General features: G+C 38.4%; 1 protein-coding gene across 1 annotated transcript in view; it reads left to right on the top strand.

Annotated features, from left to right (window-relative positions):
* LOC126482063 (proline-rich protein 2-like) overlaps positions 1–10,683 on the top strand; it is a 38,503-nt gene extending 27,820 nt beyond the window's left edge. Inside the window, exon 5 of the mRNA XM_050106042.1 lies at positions 10,424–10,683. Coding sequence (XP_049961999.1) covers positions 10,424–10,526 — 103 coding nt within the window. The 3' untranslated portion in view covers positions 10,527–10,683. The remainder of the gene's footprint in view (positions 1–10,423) is intronic.
* Positions 10,684–20,222: the final 9,539 nt, after the last annotated feature.

The following is a 20,222-nucleotide window of genomic DNA, read 5'->3' on the forward strand; positions in this document are numbered from 1 at the left end:
AATGTACTCGAGTTATACACACTAATCTGCTTTCACAATTTCATCCATGCAGGAAATGTTGTTGTCATTCAGTGACAAATGCAACCTCTCGGAATCCAAAGTGTCGTGCAAGTCTTCACGGCCTTTTGTGCACTCACATACGACCACCTCAAACTTCTTAAGCTGAGACATTTTTACCTGTATGTGGGCTGCATTTTCCTGGTGATTTCAATGGACATTTGTCCCTTGCTCCAAAGAAAACTCTGATTACAAGTATAACTCAGTTCTCACTTCTCATTTGATCTGTTACTTGATGTTATTCAAGACCACTTGTACGTTACTGAAGATTTACAGTTGCCTTCTCATGCTTTCTTGAAGCTGTGGACCTGCAGTGCTGTGCCACTGGTTGTGCCATGCAACTGGGGGTTAGAATAGGCCCGCAGTATTTCCCGCCTGTCGTAACAGGCGACTAAAAGGAGTCTCGCACGTTTTGGCCTTTATGTGATAGTCCCCAGTAGGATTTCACCTTCATTTTTTAAAATTTTCCCAAAGAGTGAGCCAATTGGGGAAGGGTACCTTACATGGTGCATCGTGTCCATCATGCATTGAGATCTATAGCCCACTGTCACATCGTTGCATTGCAGTCCCGCTCATTCTCCATATCTTCAGTGAGGACACCTTCCGGGATGTTTTTTCCACCATGCACTATGCAGTGTCACTTTCTGTACCGACGTTGACCATGGACTTCTTTGCACCTCATATCCAGCACAGTAGCCAGTCCGTTCTGGTGGGGCTGCCATGTACTGTGTTTGTTGTAGCCCTCTGACAACACAGGGATCGCTCTGCTGATGCCTGCACCATTAACTTCCCACGTATGTCAAGGAGTAGATGCCCATCACCCTGGAGCATCAGGACTCCTGGCAATGGCCATCCTGCCAGGTGGCCTTTGCTGCGGCTGGATGGCACCTGTGGGGAGGGCCCCTGGTCGGAGTGGGTGGCATCAGGGCGGATGACACGCCATGAAGTGTAGTACGTCATCTCTTGCTGGTGGTACGCCGCCAGCAGTCTGTAAGTGGGCAAAGTCCAACTTCAGTGCTAAGAAATATGACCCCAAGTCATTCTCCTTCCTGGTCACGCCATGGGAGGAACACCAGACTAAGGATGGCAGTGAAGCTTATTTGCCCCGGTACCTCAAATATGAGAGCTAAAGGGGAATCTTTCATGTCCATGTAGCCTCAGTTTTTTGTGGAGCATTTGGAGGACAAGTTAGGGTAGGTGGAGGGCTTGTCCAAAATGCGCTCTGGGTCGGTTTTGATAAAAACAGCATCCTCTGCCCAGTCACTGATATTACTCACTTGTGGCAAGTTGGCAGATGTTTCTGTTACCGTCATGCCCCATAAGAGCTTAAATATGGTCCAAGGTATTATATGCCACAGGTACCTTCTTTTGCAGTCTGATGATGAGCTGCGCGCCAATTTAGAGCGGTGACGTGTTCATTTCGTCTGGCGCATTCATCGGGGTCCGAGGGATAACCAGGTTGCCACCAGTGTCTTCGTCTTGGCTTTTGAGGGTCACACATTGCCTGAGAAGGTCAAGGTGATGGTGACCGCTGTGACGTCAAGCCATATATCCCTCCCCTGATTCGGTGCTTTAAGTGCTGGAAGTTCGGCCATATGTCTTCCCGCCCCACCTGTCGAGATTGTGGACGTCCGTCGCATACCAGTACTCCATGTGCCCAGCCTCCCATCAGTGTCAAATGCAGGGAGCATCATTCACCTTGCTCACCAGAGTGCAGGATTTTGTAGAAAGAGAGGAAAATCATGGAATATTAGACCCTGGACTGACTGACCTACAAATGAAGCTAAGAGAAAATTTGAGCGCCTGCATCATGTGGCTATGACCACTTCATACACCACCGCTATAACAGTTGTCGCCCCATCAGTTCCTTGAATTCCTGTCGCCTCCGAACCGGGAGACTACACCTGCCCCCTTGATGGTGGGGAACACGTTCTGGTACACTGTCCCACATTGAATGCCCACCAACGAAATCGTGGGTTACTGGATTCGTTGCCGCTAATTTTATCTGACGACGACTCATTGTTTGATTTAGTTTTACGTTTTATTCGTGAGGGTGGGTTTTATCATTTGATCTAAGTTTTAGTGCATGTCCTTTGTTGCTCTGTGTCCTCTACCCTAGTGCTTCTAGGATGGAGGTTTTAATGTGTTGCAGAGTGGCTGGCTTCTCCTTTTTATTCTCATGGTCAGCCATCCATGGTAATCTGCTTTGTTGTTTTAATCTCTTCATCCAGTTTATTGCATTTCTGTGGTTTTCTTGTCCCCTTTTGTCCATTTACATGCTTGTTGCCTTTCATCGTTCTTGTGATTTTTTCCTTTCATTCCGTTTTGAGTTGCCAGTCTCTTTTGTTTTATTCTCACACTTGGGGCATTGTTTTATTCAGAACAAGGCACTGATGACCTCGTAGTTTGGTTCCTTTCTCCCTCCTTTAATCCAACCAACCAACTAACTTCGTTTCCAGCTGCATAGGGTCAAGGGCTGTAAGAGAGCTCACAACAATCCCAACTCACTACAAAATGATGTCACTACTGTTCAGAGAAATCTTCGGTATTTAGTTGTCTTCACATACAATATATTCAGTCTGTGGGGACAACTGCCTCATTACTCGAACAACATAGCTGAAGTGGGTCTTAGAACAGCCCATAAGAGAGTGACATTCCTCAACAGTTTCTATCGACTGTTTTTGGGTGTTTACTTTGTCAACGGAGGTGCCTTCCAAAACACCACCAAGCGATTACGCCAAAGTATAAACACCACCTACAGAGCAGGTAGAGACCCTGGACAGCATCACACCTTGCTGATGTCCTGTGCTCACACTTCTTACACCATCACTGCACAAACCAAAATTGAAGTGCGCGCAGTGATACTCTTTCCATGTTAATTGCCTGAGCAACATCTTTACATGAATATCTTTCATCTGGTTGCGAGCAAGAAGTGAAATTTATTTTTATGAAATGAAACTAGTTCCACAGTTCTTTTGAAGTCTTAAACACCTGTGATGTGTACATGCAGACTGAAGTGATGAATGAAAATGTGTACCAAGGCCAGGAGTCAAACCTAGGTCTCCTGCTCACTAGTCAGAACACCAACCTGACAAAGTTGCTTTGCACAGCTGCACGGACTATCCTGGCGTGACTCCCTTCTTAACCCAAATTCCAATTCAGGCCTCAGCCCACTTGCATTGGGGGAGGAGGCATGCTAGGATGGTCCGTGCATTAGGTCAAAACCACACTGTCAGGGTGGCATAGTGGTTAGCACATCTGCCTAGTTAGCAGGAGGTTTGAATCCAGGCCTTGCTATAAATTTTCATTTGTCATTTCAGTGTTCAAGAAACTTTTTTCTCAGTATTGAGTTTATGCTCTGTTGCTGAACCAACTATTGCATTTAACACTTAACTCTACGTTACAGCAAACAAAAACAGATGAACACACAATAACATTAATTGTTGTTGTTGTTGTTGTTGTTGTTGTTGTCTTCAGTCGAGAGACTGGTTTGATGCAACTTTCCATGCTACTCTATCCTGTGCAAGCTTCATCATCTCCCAGTACCTACTGCAACCTATATCCTTCCGAATCTGCTTAGTGTATTCGTCTCTTGGTCCCCCTCTACGATTTTTACCCTCCACGCTGCCCTCCAGTACTAAATTGGTGATCCCTTGATGCTTCAGAACACGTCCTACCAACTGATACCTTCTTCTAGTCAAGTGGTGCCACAAATCCAGTTCTATTCAGTACCTCCTCTTTAGTTATGTGATCTACCCATCTAATCTCCAGCATTCTTCTGTAGCACCACATTTTGAAAGCTTCTTTTCTCTTCTTGTCTAAACTATTTATTGTCCATGTTTCACTTTCATACATGTCTACACTCCATATAAATACTTTCAGAAATGAATTCCTGACATTTAAATCTATACTTGATGTTAACTAATGATAAGTAAATTTTCTCATTGCTATTCTTTCCTTTTACAAACCAATAAATAATAATTGTCTCAGGTAAGTAAAATCCACAGTGCTTCTACGTGCACTCAATAGAAGCTCACCTAATCACCTCCTGAGTTTGGGCTGTAAATATATTGTAAATCTTTATCTTCTTGTGATTAAATTCAGTATATCTGCAGAACATAGAATGCCTTATACAACACAGAGTGTTGTCTATCATGAAACCTTATTCTCTCAGCTAACAGTAAATGGCATGTCATTGCATGTACCATATGTCCATAACTTAATAACTCATCCATATGTTCATTCAAAGTCATAAGCTTGCTGAAATAAAGCTTAAAATTAGTAAATATTTCAGTATCTCCACACGTAGTGCCACTTTCCTGACATTCACTGTATCTCATGCGAAAATCGTCATTTGAAAACTCGTTATAGCTTAAAGCTTCCTTTAAATACAGATTTGCATTTCTAAACTGATTACTGCAGTGCTTAAATTCAATATACCTGTGTGTATCTTTACTAATAAGCTTACTTCTCTGACATACTGAAATCAAAGATCAATTTTTCACTTACGTATTAGTACAGCACAAATATTTTTCATGCTGAGGTTTACAATAGTCAGACTTTAGTAAGCTTGCTAGGACACAAAAAGTATCTTCTAAATGCTGCTTCAAATGGACACAGTTTTAAGTGTACACTGGTATTTTGCACTCTAATATATCACTTCCTGTTGTAAATGTTTAAGAATAAAAGTTCATTTTAGTCATATCTGCCCAGACTTTTGGTAATACATCCTTAAATTGCTTTAAAAATTAAACGGGATGTACAGAAGATGTACACACCCATCTGGTTGGAACTTTATTAATTCCTTCTGGTGTACTACGGTATCATCCAAAGAATTTGTGTTAGCGTCAGTGAATTAAAGTTTCTCATGTACCTCTGACTCATCTACTTGTAGGTGTTCCTCCAAACTAGCTGAAGTGTTTGTACCACCAATTACATCATCAGAATCTCTGTTCTGCTCTAGTACTTCTTCTTGGTGTCATGTCACTGAGATTTGGTTATGTGTATCTCTGAATTCCTGTGCGGATTCTTCCTCTGTATTTGTTACTTTACTTTAAACTTCTTTGAATTGTCCTGTTACCTCCTTCTGGACTAAATCACATTGTTTATGTATTTCAGTTTGTAACTCCTTATGTAATTTGACTAACGTTATGTCTATATTGGTAATTTTACTATTTGCAGAGTCTATTTTTGTAGATATTTCTTCTGAGGTCTGTCCTTGTAATATTGTTTAATATCCTGTCTAATTTTTTAACTGCTTCATTTGAGCTGTACTAGTGATTGACAACTCTTCTAGATTAGCAAATAAAACTGCTATATTTGCCTTTATCTTTCCTGTGGTGAAGAGCTTTTAGTAAAGAACAACAGTATGCCTGTGAAATCACACTGAATTATCATTAGTTATAATAGAGGGAAACATTCCACGTAGGAAATATATATCTAAAAACAAAGATGATGTGACTTACCAAATGAAAGTGCTGGCAGGTCGACAGACACACAAACAAACGCATACATACACACAAAATTCAAGCTTTCGCAACAAACTGTTGCCTCATCAGGAAAGAGGGAAGGAGAGGGAAAGACGAAAGGATGTAGGTTTTAAGGGAGAGGGTAAGGAGTCATTCCAATCCCGGGAGCGGAAAGACTTACATTAGGGGGAAAAAAGGACGGGTATACACTCGCGCGCGCGCACACACACACATATCCATCCACACATATACAGACACAAGCAGACATAAATATGAATTATCATTAGGCAATTTGTACAACACTGCACAACATAGAAGAGTGTTTATGTATAATTTCACACACCAAATTAAAATTTGCAACTAATAGGGGGCACAGCTTGGCCGATTCGTTGTGTGTGGACGAGACAGAGTGATTTCTTGCTGTACTGTTGTGTAGCCATTGCTGTATTCAGCTAACCAGCTGTCAAACTGTGAAGCATAGGGATGCTGCTGTTGTGTTGGTTGGTTGCTGCAAGCCGCTCTGAGGTTTCTGAGCCCTCCTAGCCGTGGAATCAGCATGACAAAAATCTTCTTTTTCATCAACATAATATTTCTTCACTGGCAAGTCAACAGCTATTACAACACTGAATATTGCTAGTTGACCAGGGTGCTGTGGTCAATTAATTTTATTTACTACTTCTGTTGTAACAATTTTGTTATTTAGGCCCCCCTCCCCAAATCACAGAATTATTTTTTCGTAAATATTGTAAATACACTGGACAACACTACAGCATTTGCTCATGTATATCTTCTCCATTGTTGACTTCAGTTGCTCTGGGCAACATTGTATATTTCTTGAAAACTGCTTTTTCATATCTCAAAAGCTCCCTCATTTCAGTGCCTCTTATCCGTATCCTTCACCTTGGGTGCCAAATGAACTGTTTCGGAATACTCATTGCAATGTGCAGGTGCTGGAAGAGTGCTTAAGTCTTTCTGCGAAACTGTCTTCTAGAGAACTCTTCTGTATTTAGTCATTCTCTTATTCAATATATTCAATGGTGACAAACCTAGTAGTACTCAGGACAACATATCTGAAGTGAGTGTTCACATTGTCAGCAGCAGAGGTACTTCCTCCACACCTTCCGAAACACTGCGAAGCTGTGCTGCCAAAGTGTTAACGCTGCCTCCAGAGCAGGTAGAGACTGAAGACAGCAGCACGCCGTGACGATTTCCTGTGCTTGTGCTTCTCACATCATTTTTGCACAAACCAAAATTGAAACATGCACAGTGGATACTTCTTATGTGCTAAGTACCTAAACAGTCTTGGCCGGTCTGGTCCAAGAAAGGTTCACCACTGGGAATGGATATGTCAACTTCACATTTGCTGCTGTAATTTGACTGAAAGAAAAATAGGGGCAAAGGCTTTCTAATTCATCCACATTAATATACAGCTTATTGTTGTTGTTTGTTACATTTCATAGTAGCTTGTCACTGTAATTTGTTCTGACTTACTATTTCATTCGTGTAAGCCTGCCTCTCTCTCTCTCTCTCTCTCTCTCTCTCTCTCTCTCTCTCTATCGTATTTTTATTAATATATGTACACCTGTGTGTGTGTGTGTGTGTGTGTGTGTGTGTGTGTGTGTGTGTGTGTGTGTGTGTGTGAGAGAGAGAGAGAGAGAGAGAGAATCAACAATTTTTCGTGTTGCTTCTAGTGAATACTTATCCATTATTTGTAAATGGAAAGTAAATTTTTATCCGATATTCCGATTGGGTGTGGAGTATTGGTTTAGAGTAATATGTTACTGCACATAATCTTTCTCCAAAATCCCATGTTCAACTTCTATCTAGTAAGATTTTCATTGCTTGCTTTTACTTCATAATTTTTAATATATCATGTCTGTTGCACTGGATAGTGTTTTTTTCTTTAAATAACTCAAACTGCATTGATTACTTTCTACTCCTGTGGCTCTTCCCCACACCCCCATCCCCCAACTCATCCCCTGCGTACGTATTCTATCTGAGGACAACGTTTACTTTAAATTACATCATATTTGCTTTTATCTGTTAGTGTTTTTATTTCACTGTTGGAATTCTCGCATTTGTGCCATTTTTCAGGCATTTGCAAAGCGTAATAAACATGTTGAGAAAATATATTACTGAAGTTTGTTAACATTAATATACTTAAAATATTTGATGTTATAATATGTTGTATAAATAAAAAAAGTAACAGCTAAAAGTGAATAGGACATAATTAAAAGATTTAGAGAAGCTGTATATTCTTATTACAAGAAATTAATTTTTACTTACTTCAGCCTACATATCAATAACAAATCAACGTATCTTTTTAATAACAACATATGATAAAGTGTAACTCAGTTCTACAGCAACAATATTAACTTAATATAACATCAAATCTTGTGCTTGAAAGCAGCACAAATGCTGAAATTGCAATAGCGAAATAAAAACAGTAACAGCTAAAACAGAATATGACATAATTTTAAAAATATATAGAAGCTGTAGACCCATATTAGAAGTACAGGTAATTAATAGCTGTATGTTCGACAAAATAATCAAAATTTAAATAATTCATTCATTAACTGTATTCTGTAGACCTTACTTAAAAGTAAAAGTTTCGTGTGTTACCCTGCTGAAAAATAAGGAATTTTGTACGTAGTGTTTCATTCAGTGCTCATTAATCTCCATTTCTGATACCATTGGATGATTTTTGTTACTTTGAAACTGAGGTTAACATTGAAACCATCTGATCTGGACCAATTGCAGACTTGTAAATAGTCTTCGTGGGTTTGCTGTCGGATGACGTTGTGCAAATTACACAATATTTCCTCAGAGCAACTGTCCAACATGACATCTTCAAGTGGTTCAACCTTACTGGTGGCTAGGTACGACAGTCGTACCTAGCCACCAGCAAAGTTGAACGACTTGAAGATGGCATGTCGGACAGTTGCTCCGAGGAAATATTGTGGAATTTGCACAACGTCATCTGGCGACAAACCCATGAAAACTATTTACAACATGTCTGCTGGGCAAGTTTGAAGAGTCACAATTGTAGACTTGCTTAGCCGTCACCTGGACTGTATGGTGGAGTTTGGCAGTTGATTAACATCCTCATCATTGGCAAACATTATTTTGTGAACAGTCCTTTATTGTCTTGGAAGATCAGTTGTATAGGTGAAGTGTGAGAGTACCCACAGCAATAAACTTTATGGAATTTCACACCCTTTTCTCTGCCATTCTGTGTTGACTCAATGTAAAGTCCTGCTTTCTGTTAAGAAGATAAAAATCCAATCTATATAAAACTGAAGCTGTTAATGCACTGTCATTTTAGTTTCTTCAAGTAGAATTTTATAATACACACAGTCTAAAAATATGACAATATCACACGAGGGAAAAGCTCCAGTGAGTCAACATTTTATTACGCGCTTAATGACGCAAAAAAAATTGGAAATGATGGAAGGAATGAAGTCTTTCAGTAATTAGACAGAGAGGTGTTAAGATTGCATATTGAATTATTAAGGAAATATGAAAAGAATTGTTGACTGATTACAAAGGTTGCTTTTTAGGTGGTCATTGCAAGGTAATCAAAATATTTTATACGCCATCAGAAACACATAACTAACGTCTGTTGCCATTTACATTGTCTATTGGAGTAAATGTTAACACATATACCTTTCACTTCTAATCGTTAAAAATAAGCTTTTTGATAGTGCCCATCAGAAGGATAATAGACGTCTGGAAAATATCCCCATCTTTTCTTTCTAGTCTCATCCATATAAACAATTTATGCACTCTTCATAGTTCTGCACTTTTTGGTTGCATTGTCATAGATACATGGCGCATGATTTTTTTTCTGTCTAACCTTAGTCACTGTACTCTTCACCACACACTTTGCCAGCTATGAAGAAGAGCTTGCACATTACACATGTAAATGTTTGAATGAACACAACTTTGTGCTACTACAATTATGGCATTATTTAAATTAAATCTAAATGATAGGGTAGTTGAAGAAGAAGATCCAACCAAATTAGTTAAAAACCTGATATATGGTCTGTTTCTAAGATATCTTTGTGCCCAAAAAGCATCTGAGTTTCCCACCAGATATTAAACAACAGAAAGCCAATGATGGATCACCAGTGGTTATGAAAAGGATAGATTGCTGCTCACTGTAAAGATAACACATTGAGTTCCACACAAGCACAACGGAAAGACTGTTACACCCTAAGCTTTTGGCCAAAGCCTCCATCAGAAAAAGAGAAAAACACACACACGCATTCACACAAGCAGGCACACCTCACACACACACACACACACACACACACACACACACACACATACGTGACCACCATCTCTGGTGGCCATCCTTTCTTTTCTGAAGAAGCCTTGGCCAAAAGCCTAGTGTGTAACAGTCTGTTGTGCCTGTTTGTAACTTTGTATATCATCTTCAGTGTGAGTAGCAATCTGGCCTTTTCATAATCACCAAATTTTAAGAATTGTTATGCTCAAAGTAATTAAGTTAAAAATTGTTTCAGCAGGTATCATTCACAAGTCACATAATCATATTTCCTGCCACCTTACCTGTACTTGAATGTGTCATGTACTTTGTATGCCACCATTCCATTAACAGCCGTTCGAATTGTGACCCTAAGTGGTGGTGGTGGTGGTGATGCCACCCATTGATGATGGGTTCTGGTTCATACTGATTCAGCAGTCCGTAACAGTTCCTTTTAATCTGGTTTCTATTTTTTGTTGACATATAACAGACTCATTTTATATGAAATTTACAGTAAGGAAATGTGTTGCAACTCTCTCTGCATTAATAATGCTACTGTTACTTCAGTAAACCCCATACTGTTTGTTTTGCACAAATAAATTGGAAATACAGAGCAGCCTTTCTTTCACAGGTGCTTTCTGTGTAGCTGTATTCCATATTGCATGGATTCTTGCAAGATTGTCCAGCACAAGTGTCCAGTCTGCAAGAGTTATCTTGGAACCTATAAGGGCTAAACAAATTCTGCAACTTGCAACACCGGTGCTCTGTGATTCATGGTTGCTATGAGGAACGTTGCATTTGATACTCCATTATATGTTCTTGTTACATTGTAATCTCAATGTTGTATACTACATCTGTTGTTGTCGTCTTGCCATTTCTGCACTGTAATTTTTTTTTTTAAAAAAAAAAGATAAGACTAAGTTCAGTCTTCTGCGAAGATGAAGAGCAAACTTCATAATTTTTCTTAATAATCTTAATGCCAAATACTTAAACTTGTGTGCAAGGAAATTTTTGTTTTTTATGTAGAATTTTATCTAAGTTCCAGGAATACTGTGTAAAGGCGTGACAAAATTTATGCCACATGACGGTGTGGATGTTGTGTAGATCTTCGTAAGTAAATGTGTGAGGAAGACCAGTGATGAATCTTCCCTTGTATGTATGTTATAAGCTATAATATGTCAGGGATAAGATCTGCCTGCATGTAATATGGACAGTGGTATGAAGTGTTATAAGTAATAATCAGTTGTTCATTGTCTTTGTTTCGTTGTGGAAAGTAACAATACCTGCAAAATAGTTGTGGTAGATTATTCAGCCTCATATGGTCACAGCCAAAGTATGCTCGTTTATAAGTTTCAGATTTCATGTTTCTAATATTTATGTTTACTGTACAAACATATTTTTCAGTTTGTTTATGCCATATTCTTTTAACACAGCTTGCTAGGTATACTCTTTTAAATTAGAACTTAGATCATTCCTGTGATTATGATTTTCACATGTGACAGTGAAGCAGGTGTGCTGCAATTATGAGAAATGTGTGATGATTGTCATGTTAACATGAAAGGTTGTAAAAGTAATCACTTTCCATTTATCATTACAGTATGTGTGTGGTGTTACAGAATGGGTATCTGTGTTAAAATGTTGGTATTTTCCATTATCAAAAGTTTGTAAGCCACCTTATTTGGCTGTTTATGTGGGAATAAGGATATAATCTGTGCCAATTGACTCACATGTCATACAGATAATATTGAAAATGACAGAGGAAATAGATTTTAGATACAAGGTAACTTTTTTATCTGTGCTATCATATTTAATGAAATTGATAAAAAGATATGAAGTGTTCTTCCCGTTTGAAGGAGGAGACAAAGTACTTTTTTTTTAATATACCACACCCTTTCTAAGCATTATATTTACAGACAAAATGTACATAAATTGCAGGCTTCTCTGTGTAAAATTTACGTTCATGACATGATGGCCTATTGTTAAGTATCCCCCATCATATTATAAGCTTTCGACATCATTGTAACACTGCTGTATTTACTATAGTTCCATATATGTGCATTTAAATTTTACAGTTCTATTTATCTATTTACTTTGTTTCCATTTGATATATTTCCTTCTAAGTCTTCCATGTATGGTTTCATTTTCCCGTATTTTATATTTAATTACTGTAAATATTTTTACATGACTGATTGTAATTTTAAGTCATAAAAAAGTTAAAGGACATTTCATTGGCATACTTCAATTATTGTTGTATACAATTGTGGATGCTGTTGGCTTTTATTTATAGAAAAGGTATCACCTTTTCAGTGTTCAATATGTAATGCAACAACTCTAGTTGATATTTACACTTCTATTTTCAGAGCTGTGATTTGTAGATACCTATAATTTTATTGCTGTAGATATATGTCTATTTTTGTAAAAATTTCTAGGTCAGATATATTACTTAGTTACCATGACAGTCAGTAATTCAGCTTAGTATGTGATGATGTGGTGCTTATAAAAGAAATCCAGTGGTATAAGTTCCAAGTCTCTTGTTCAACAAATGGATAAATAACACAAAAGCTGTATGACTGCAGATGGTCTACTTAGTTTTATGTGCCCCATATGTTAAATTATTCTACTTACCTATGCTGTTTTAAAATCTTGTAGGAAAGATATTTATGTGGAATGAAATACCAGTGTAAAGAAATAAAATGCTTCTTTGTGTGGACCACGGTGGTGTCGTTTGTGAAACTTTGAATTTGTATTAAACCAAAATGTTTATGTATCGCTAGTCTTTCGCAGGAAAAATACTTGCATTGCGTATTGTAGAATAACTAGAACTGAAGTTGCTCATTCTAGGAGAATAAAGTGCAATAAACAAGTAAGTGAAAGCACATTTCTAGTAAATGCAAGTGAATCATCTAGATGATTGAAAAAAATTGACAAATGACCCCCCCCCCCCCCCCCGGAACCATGGGCCATGCCACTGAGAGATAGGTTGCGTGCCTCAGTGGTAAAGATAACCATTTCATGTAACCCCATCAGAAAGGTATCTGTAGACAAACCAGAGTAACTTATGATTCCTGAACAGGAGTAGCAGTCTTTTCAGTGGTTGCAGGGTGAGCAGTCCAGATCACGATCAGGAAAATACAAGGTGGGGGTCAAGCACACATGGGCTGGGAGTAGTGATTTCACCATGAACCCTCTCACCACCCTGCAGGACATTGAAGCACATAGGCACATGGCGCCCATGTTTAATTCATTTGTAGTCATGAATGTTATCAGAATTTTCCATGGTTTAGTGTATTATTGTCATTTTTGTTGATGCTGTTGTTCTTGTTAAGCTTTATATTAGACTGTTTTTCTATGGTCAGTGAAATGATAGTGTAAAGCCTCTGAAGGACTCCAATCTCTATCTCGAAGGGCATTGCTTTTTTGCAGAGGGAGGAGGGGGGTCTCACATACACTTAGACCACATAGATGTGTAGTACAGAGAAATCCCGTATAATGTCATTTTAAATTCTTCAACTATATTAACAGGTTTCCTGTTTCTATTCCAGAAAATTACATTACACCATTTTTCATTTTTGTCCGATGGTTTTTTTCCCACCAGTCTGATGAAAGTCCTTATGAAACACATTACAGCAAGGTCCTCCATTCCTAGATACTTCTCATTTATAATGTTCTTTAACCTTACAAAAAATTTGGGTTATGATCAATGAAATTGCTGTGGAATTGTTGAAATTATCTTTCCATTTCCAAAGTTGGTTTTCAGTTGGCTTCATTAAAGACCCTCATTAAATTCTTTGTAGCCAGTTCTTTCCTGAAACACTTGCATGATTAATTAGTTTACTACACAAATGTGCTTAATTGAGGTGTTTGCATTTAACTCTAAAGGAACAGACTCTGCAGTCATCTCTAACAGCTTAACATTATCCTGAAACCTGGGACATTTTATCTTCGTATTTGGTGCAGTTCTCAAAAATTTCTCCCATCTCTGAAACAATCTGTTCAACTTCCTTGTTGTCACATTCACTTTCCTGTAGACAATAAATGTCTTGCTTCTCAGACGATGATGGTTGTACAGTTTCCAGCAATATATTAGTACTTACAGTATCATATTCTTTCTCATTTTGGCATGTATTCTGTTACAGGATTTCGCACACGCTCTGGCTCAAAAGCAGAGACTTAATTCTTTGGGAGCCCATGACAGGCAAAGGATAGTCATAGAATCTCCTCAGTTCTCTTACTTTGGAAAAGTCGCTCTCAATAATATCTTGATTGTATCTTGAAGACATGACATACTTGTAGCCTTCCTGTGTTAAATCCTTAAACAAAGGGCATAGACTGTTCAGACACCAGAAACCCTTTCTGGAAATAAAGCAAATCAGTCGTTCCTGTATAAGACAAATTATCTGATCAAACAATGGAAAATCCAGGATGGAATAATGGCAGTGTTATGAAAAGGATAGATTGTTACTCACCGTATATAAAAGATGTTGAGTCACAGATAGGCACAATGAAAAGACTGTCAAACAAGTAAGCTTTTGGCCAGAAAGGCCTCCATATGGATTATCTGATCAGCTTTTTCTCCCTCCTCTTTTCTCCGTATTATTGTCATTGTGGGAATTGAATCATACAGCCCTTCTAACGCGTTATCTTGTTCTGATAAATAATTTCTCTAAACACTTTTTAATTCATATCCATCAACAGAGTTTTGGAGTTTAGTATATCAAATCTATTGTTTATGACTTTGACAGCCTCACCAACTTAACTGAACTTAGGAAGATTGTGATGAATGACTTGCTCTACAGTTGGAGAAAACAGCTCAGCTGCTTTCTGTACCAGCCACAAGCAAATGGTTCATGGGTACTTAATGTACACCAGTTCAACTAACTTGGTGAATGGTTCTTTTGTGAACAAACTACCAGATTTTAGTCAGTAACTATCATCGAGCAGATGATTCCATAACATTTATAAGGCATGAGTCACATCGCAGAAAATTTATGCTTTTCTTTTTTAATCTGATGGATTTTAGAGTACAGTGTTTTGAATGTAACCTTCAGATAACCTACAAATTTTCTGTTTGGTCTCATATCACATGCAAATGGCAACATTCTCTGTTACATGAATCGTTTGAGTGAAGGAGTGCTTAGAAATGGCTGGATCAAAGTTAAATAAATGGGCCATGCCGATTTTCAAACTTCTGGTGATCATAACTTGAACATTATTGCGCAGCTCTCTGATAATCCCCTCTGCCTGATCTAAATGTAAACACTGTTTACTTTCATTTCATCAAAGCTAAGAACTATATCATCTTCAGAGTTTGGTAATAACTTTGACAGAGTTTTCAAAATACTAAGTTTTAAATCAAGTCCTGGTGAAATGTAAACTGCCTTAGCCTTCTGTTAATAGTGACTTAACTGGGAAGAGGATATTTTAAATATGTCCCTGACAAAAGGCAACACTTTGTAATGGAGGCAATGTGAAATTGCCACCACTGCTATTTCTTCAGATGACCAGTTAGTGCACTGTCCTTCCATAACTGCTTGGTTATGACAGAAAAAGAGCCCTGAATTATTTTTTGAACATTTTGAGTAATTTAGTGCTACATCAAGAAAGTCAATCCTGCAAACCTGCTTTCTTTTGCATAAGTGGTTTAGTTTCTGTTCCCATAATTTCTATTTCTTTATGGTAGCTTGGTTTTTGTGCCCAATTATTTCTCTCATTGTTATATTCATTACTACACCATAAATCAGCTCTGGAGGATGGTAGAGTTACAGTTGGAACAGCATCAGTCTTCAGCTTGCATTTCAAAAGAATGTTCAACAGTTCACTTTTCAAATCCCTTTCATAATCCAAATCAGTGAAATATATTGAGCAGACATGAGCATTTTCAACTGAATACGAATCTGAGCATTTAGAAGCATTTACCAATTTTTATTTTGTCTGATTATTATTAGAAAATATATGAAACTTAATTCCTGGCTTGCTTATTTGTCTGCTGAGGTTAATACAACTGACAATTGCTCAGTAAACTGCTAATTGCCACTTACAAAAATTCATGCTGCCATAAACAACCTTGTTTTTGCTCATAAATGCAATTACAACACAATACATTACAGCAATTGTGGACTAATGAGCAGCGATTGGGTTCACTCTGACATATCTTGGGACCCCTACCGTGTATTCCCATATCTGTGATCTTGGGCGACTGATCTGCAATTGTAACCTTAACCAAAGCAGATTTGCTATGTTGGTACTGTAAACAGTAGAAATTGAGGAGAAGCTATGGCTATTATGTTTCTAATGGCTTACAGCTAAACCACATGATTTAATGAAGATGGAATCTTAAGTAAAATATTGCAGGTGTGAAATAGTTCACCACCACCTCTGCAGCCCCCCCCCCCCCAATACCAATATCTGTTTGAGAACTACTTAAGTAAAATCTGGTGTTCTACAGATCAGAATGTAGACTATTAAATACCTCAATAAATAGAAAATAATCAGTTATAGAAAATGAGAGAAGGAAAGTTGCCATCCACCATATAGCGGAGATGCTGAGTCGCGATAGGCACAATAAAAAGATTCGCACAATTAAAGCTTTCGGCCGTTAAGGCCTTTATTAGCAGTAGACGCGTGTGTGCGCACGCACACACACACACACACACACACACACACACACACACACACACACACACACTCTCTCTCTCTCTCTCTCTCTCTCTCTCTCTCTCTCTCTCTCTCTCTCTCTTCTGAGACTGCAGGTGTGTGTGTGTGTGTGTGTGTGTGTGTGTGTGTGTGTGTGTGCTGCTGACAAAGGCCTTAATGGGTGAAAGATTTGATTGTGTGAATCTTTTTATTGTGCCTATCTCCACAATATGGTGAGTGGCAACTTTCCTTCTCTTGTATTGTTACATTCCATCCTGGGTTTTCCATTGTTTGATTAGAAAATATAATTGGATAGATAAAAAAAACCTACTCGCCAAGCAAGCTCAGATGAAAACACACACACACACAGGTTAAGGAAATGTGCAAGCTGTCAGAGCCAGTGGTCAATTCTGTTGGCAGAAGGGTTTAAGCGGGAAGAAGAGGACTGAAGGAGAATGACTGGTAATGCCAAAGAAAGACTGCTTCTCGTCCCGTGTGGCATGTCTCACCTGACCTTGGGTTTGTAGCAACTTTTGCGTCACACTCCCCATTTTCTAAATGTCACCAGTTCCTTTCCTTTACCATTCTTCCATGCCCTTCTGCCAGAAGGAGCTGCTGGCTCCCAAAGCGTGCAGATTTCCCTAACTTTTATGTGTTTTCTCTTGCCACCACTTGGTGAGTAGATTCCTGAATCAGATTCATAGGTTACAGAGCTTGAAACATGGATAGGCTAAAGTTAGATACTGTGGAATCAAGACAGTAAAGTGCAGTGGCAGCACGTACAAGACTTCTGCTCGAATGAGTAAAGGGTTATCTGCCCAAAATGTGATAGGGGTAATGAAGGAATAACTCTAATAATAAATAAGACAATAGGAATGTGGCTGAGCTACTATGAACTGTGTAGTGAATGCATTACTGTGGCCGAAATAGAAAACAGGCGCACACACAGCAATTGTATAAAAGTGTATGCCTACTATCTCCGCAGATTATGAGGTGGTTGCCAAATTACGTTATGAAATAAAAGAAATTATTCAGTTTGTTTTCTGAGGTTCGTGGAATGCAGTGATGACACACATTGTTTGTTGAATCCAATGATTATACGTCTAGCGAACAATTGGTAACTGGCTTGCTAGGCTTATCGTGGATCTTTGTGTAACTGGTGCAGTAGAGTGTCAGTGTGTGACATGCATTTCCTAATATCAGTAAGGCTTATAGTTTACCCACCAACACTTGGCGAGACTGATTGCAGAGGATATCTTCGTAGGAAGAAGCTGGAAGAGCAACTAACTGCCTGGTGGAGGGCAGTTGCAGAAGAAGGCATGGTAATATGCTTAACGAAAAATTGAGGTAATCAGTCAGCAAGGAAACTGAAAAAATTAATGATAAATTGTAATGGAGAATATTTTAAAGATTTTGATGCTTTCAGATATTTAGGAAGTGAACCAGGAAAGGAAACATCAAGGAAGAAATTTCAAAGAGGATGGAAAATAGCTCAAAATTTTATTCTTATGACCGAAGCAAGAGTCATGATATGCATATCATATTATCTTATCAATTTTGACTTGTGGATCAGAATGTTGGATTTTGACAAAAAAAGAACTGAATAGAATGCAAGTAACAGAGATCTGCTTCCTATGAGGGATCTCAGATAAGACAAGAAGAGCCAAGATAAAGGATTAAAAAAAAAAAAAAAAAAAAAAAAAAGAAAATAAGGAAAGAAATAGGCCAAAATGGTTTGTCCACTTTAAAAGAATGGGAAAAGAAAGATGGGTAAGAAGAGCTCTGGAATGGACAGAATCTGAAGCAAGATGGAGAGACCAGATAAAGGAAGATGTGAATTGGAGAAGACCCCTGTGGCAGGACACACTGAACAATAAAATGTAGATAATGAAAGATTGGAGGAGGCTTTGTGAGTGACCTGCATAAACAGAAATGTTTCAGGAAGATGAGAGAATTAGATTCAGTTTGTCAAGGGAGACAAATTTTAATTGTGAGGGACCTAGAATTTGACAGTGGCAAAGAGAAGATAAGGAGAAATACTACGAGTACATAGACAGGTGCAAATGAATGAAAGGTGTACATGGGTGGCAGAATTTTGCACACAGAGTAAATTAATCATTGCTGAATTATGGTTTAAGGATTGTGGAAAAGGCTGTATGTGGAAGAGACCTGGAGGCAATGGAAAGTTTCTGATCAATCATATAATGGTAAGACAGAGCTTTTGAAACAAGACTTTAAACTTTAAAAGACATTACTAGGGGCAGATGTGGACTGTGACTTATTTATTGGTTATGGAATGCAGATTAAGACAAGAAATAGCAGAAAAGAAGGAAATCAATGAGTTGAGAACTGGATAAATTGAAAGAACTGGAGGTTGTCAAAAGTCTCAAAGGCAGCATTTAGCAACAATTGACTGACACAGGGGTAAGGAACAATAGAAAACGGGTGGATAATCCTGAGAGATGAAACATTGAATGCAAGGCCTAGTAGAAATGCTTGCACAACACATGGAGCACTAAATTTGATTCATGAAAGCACCAAATATAAACTAGTAGGAAATGTTTCAAGCAAAACAGAATATAACTGTCTTAAGAAATGAGACTGACAGAAGGTACAAATTGGCAAAGTAGGAAAGCAGTAAAAATATTTACATACATATTCCATAAGCAACAGTATGGTGCATAGTGGAGGATGCAACATATCACTCCTAGTCATTTCCTTTCCAGTTCCACTGGCAAATAGAGAGAGGAAAAAACAATTGTTTTAAAGCCTCAATGTGAGCTCTAATATCTTGCATCTTATCTTTGTAGTCCTTATGCTGAAATCTATGTTGGTGGCAGTAGATTTCTTCTGCAGTTGTCCTCAAGTGCCAGCTCTTTAAATTTCTGCAATAGTGTCTTGTTAGATTCCAAATTGAATTCACAAAGCATCTCCATAACACTTGCCTAGTGAACAAACCTGCAGGTAAAAATTGTAGCAGCAAGCCTCTGAATGCTTCGATGCCTTTCTTTAATCTGACCTGGTGAAGGTCCTGGACACTCCCAACAGTACTCAAAAATTGATCATTCTAGCATTGTATATGCCATCTCCTTTATGGGTGAGCTACACTTTTTGAAAATTCTCTCACTAGACTGAAGTCAAGCATTCACCTTCCCTGCTAGCAACCTGATGTGCTCATTTGATTTCATATCACTTCACAATGCTACGGCTAGATATTTGATCAGTGCAGCTGTATCATGCAGCACCCTATGAATACTGTTATTTGAATGTTATATGATCGTTTTTCCTACTCATACATATTAACTTACATTTTTCTACATTTAGAGCAAACTGCCATTAATCACACCAACTAGAAGTTCTGTCTAGGTCATCTTGTATTCTCCTACAGTCACTCAATGGCAGACAGTCATCTTGTATTCTTCTACAGTCTCTCAATGGCAACATCTTCCTGTAGGGCACAGTGCAAACAGCAATAAATTGCCGCTCATACTGTCCCTCAAATAATTTACGTATATAGAGAATAAGATCAGACCTCTCACATTTCCCTGGGTCACTCCTGACAATACCTTTGTCTTTAATAATCACTCCCCATCGAGGACAACATACTGGGTTCTATTACTTAAGAAGTCTTCGAGCCATTCACATATGTTGAAACCTATTCCATGTGCTTGGACCGTCAAGAGTCTGCAGTGCGGCACCTTGTCAAACGTTTTCTGGAAATCAAGGAATATGGAATCTGCCTGTTGTCGTTCATCCATGGCTTGTAGAATATTGTGAGAAAAGAGCAAACTGAGTTT

Source organism: Schistocerca serialis, chromosome 1, assembly GCF_023864345.2.
Source record: "Schistocerca serialis cubense isolate TAMUIC-IGC-003099 chromosome 1, iqSchSeri2.2, whole genome shotgun sequence".
Taxonomy (NCBI): Eukaryota; Metazoa; Arthropoda; class Insecta; order Orthoptera; family Acrididae; genus Schistocerca; species Schistocerca serialis.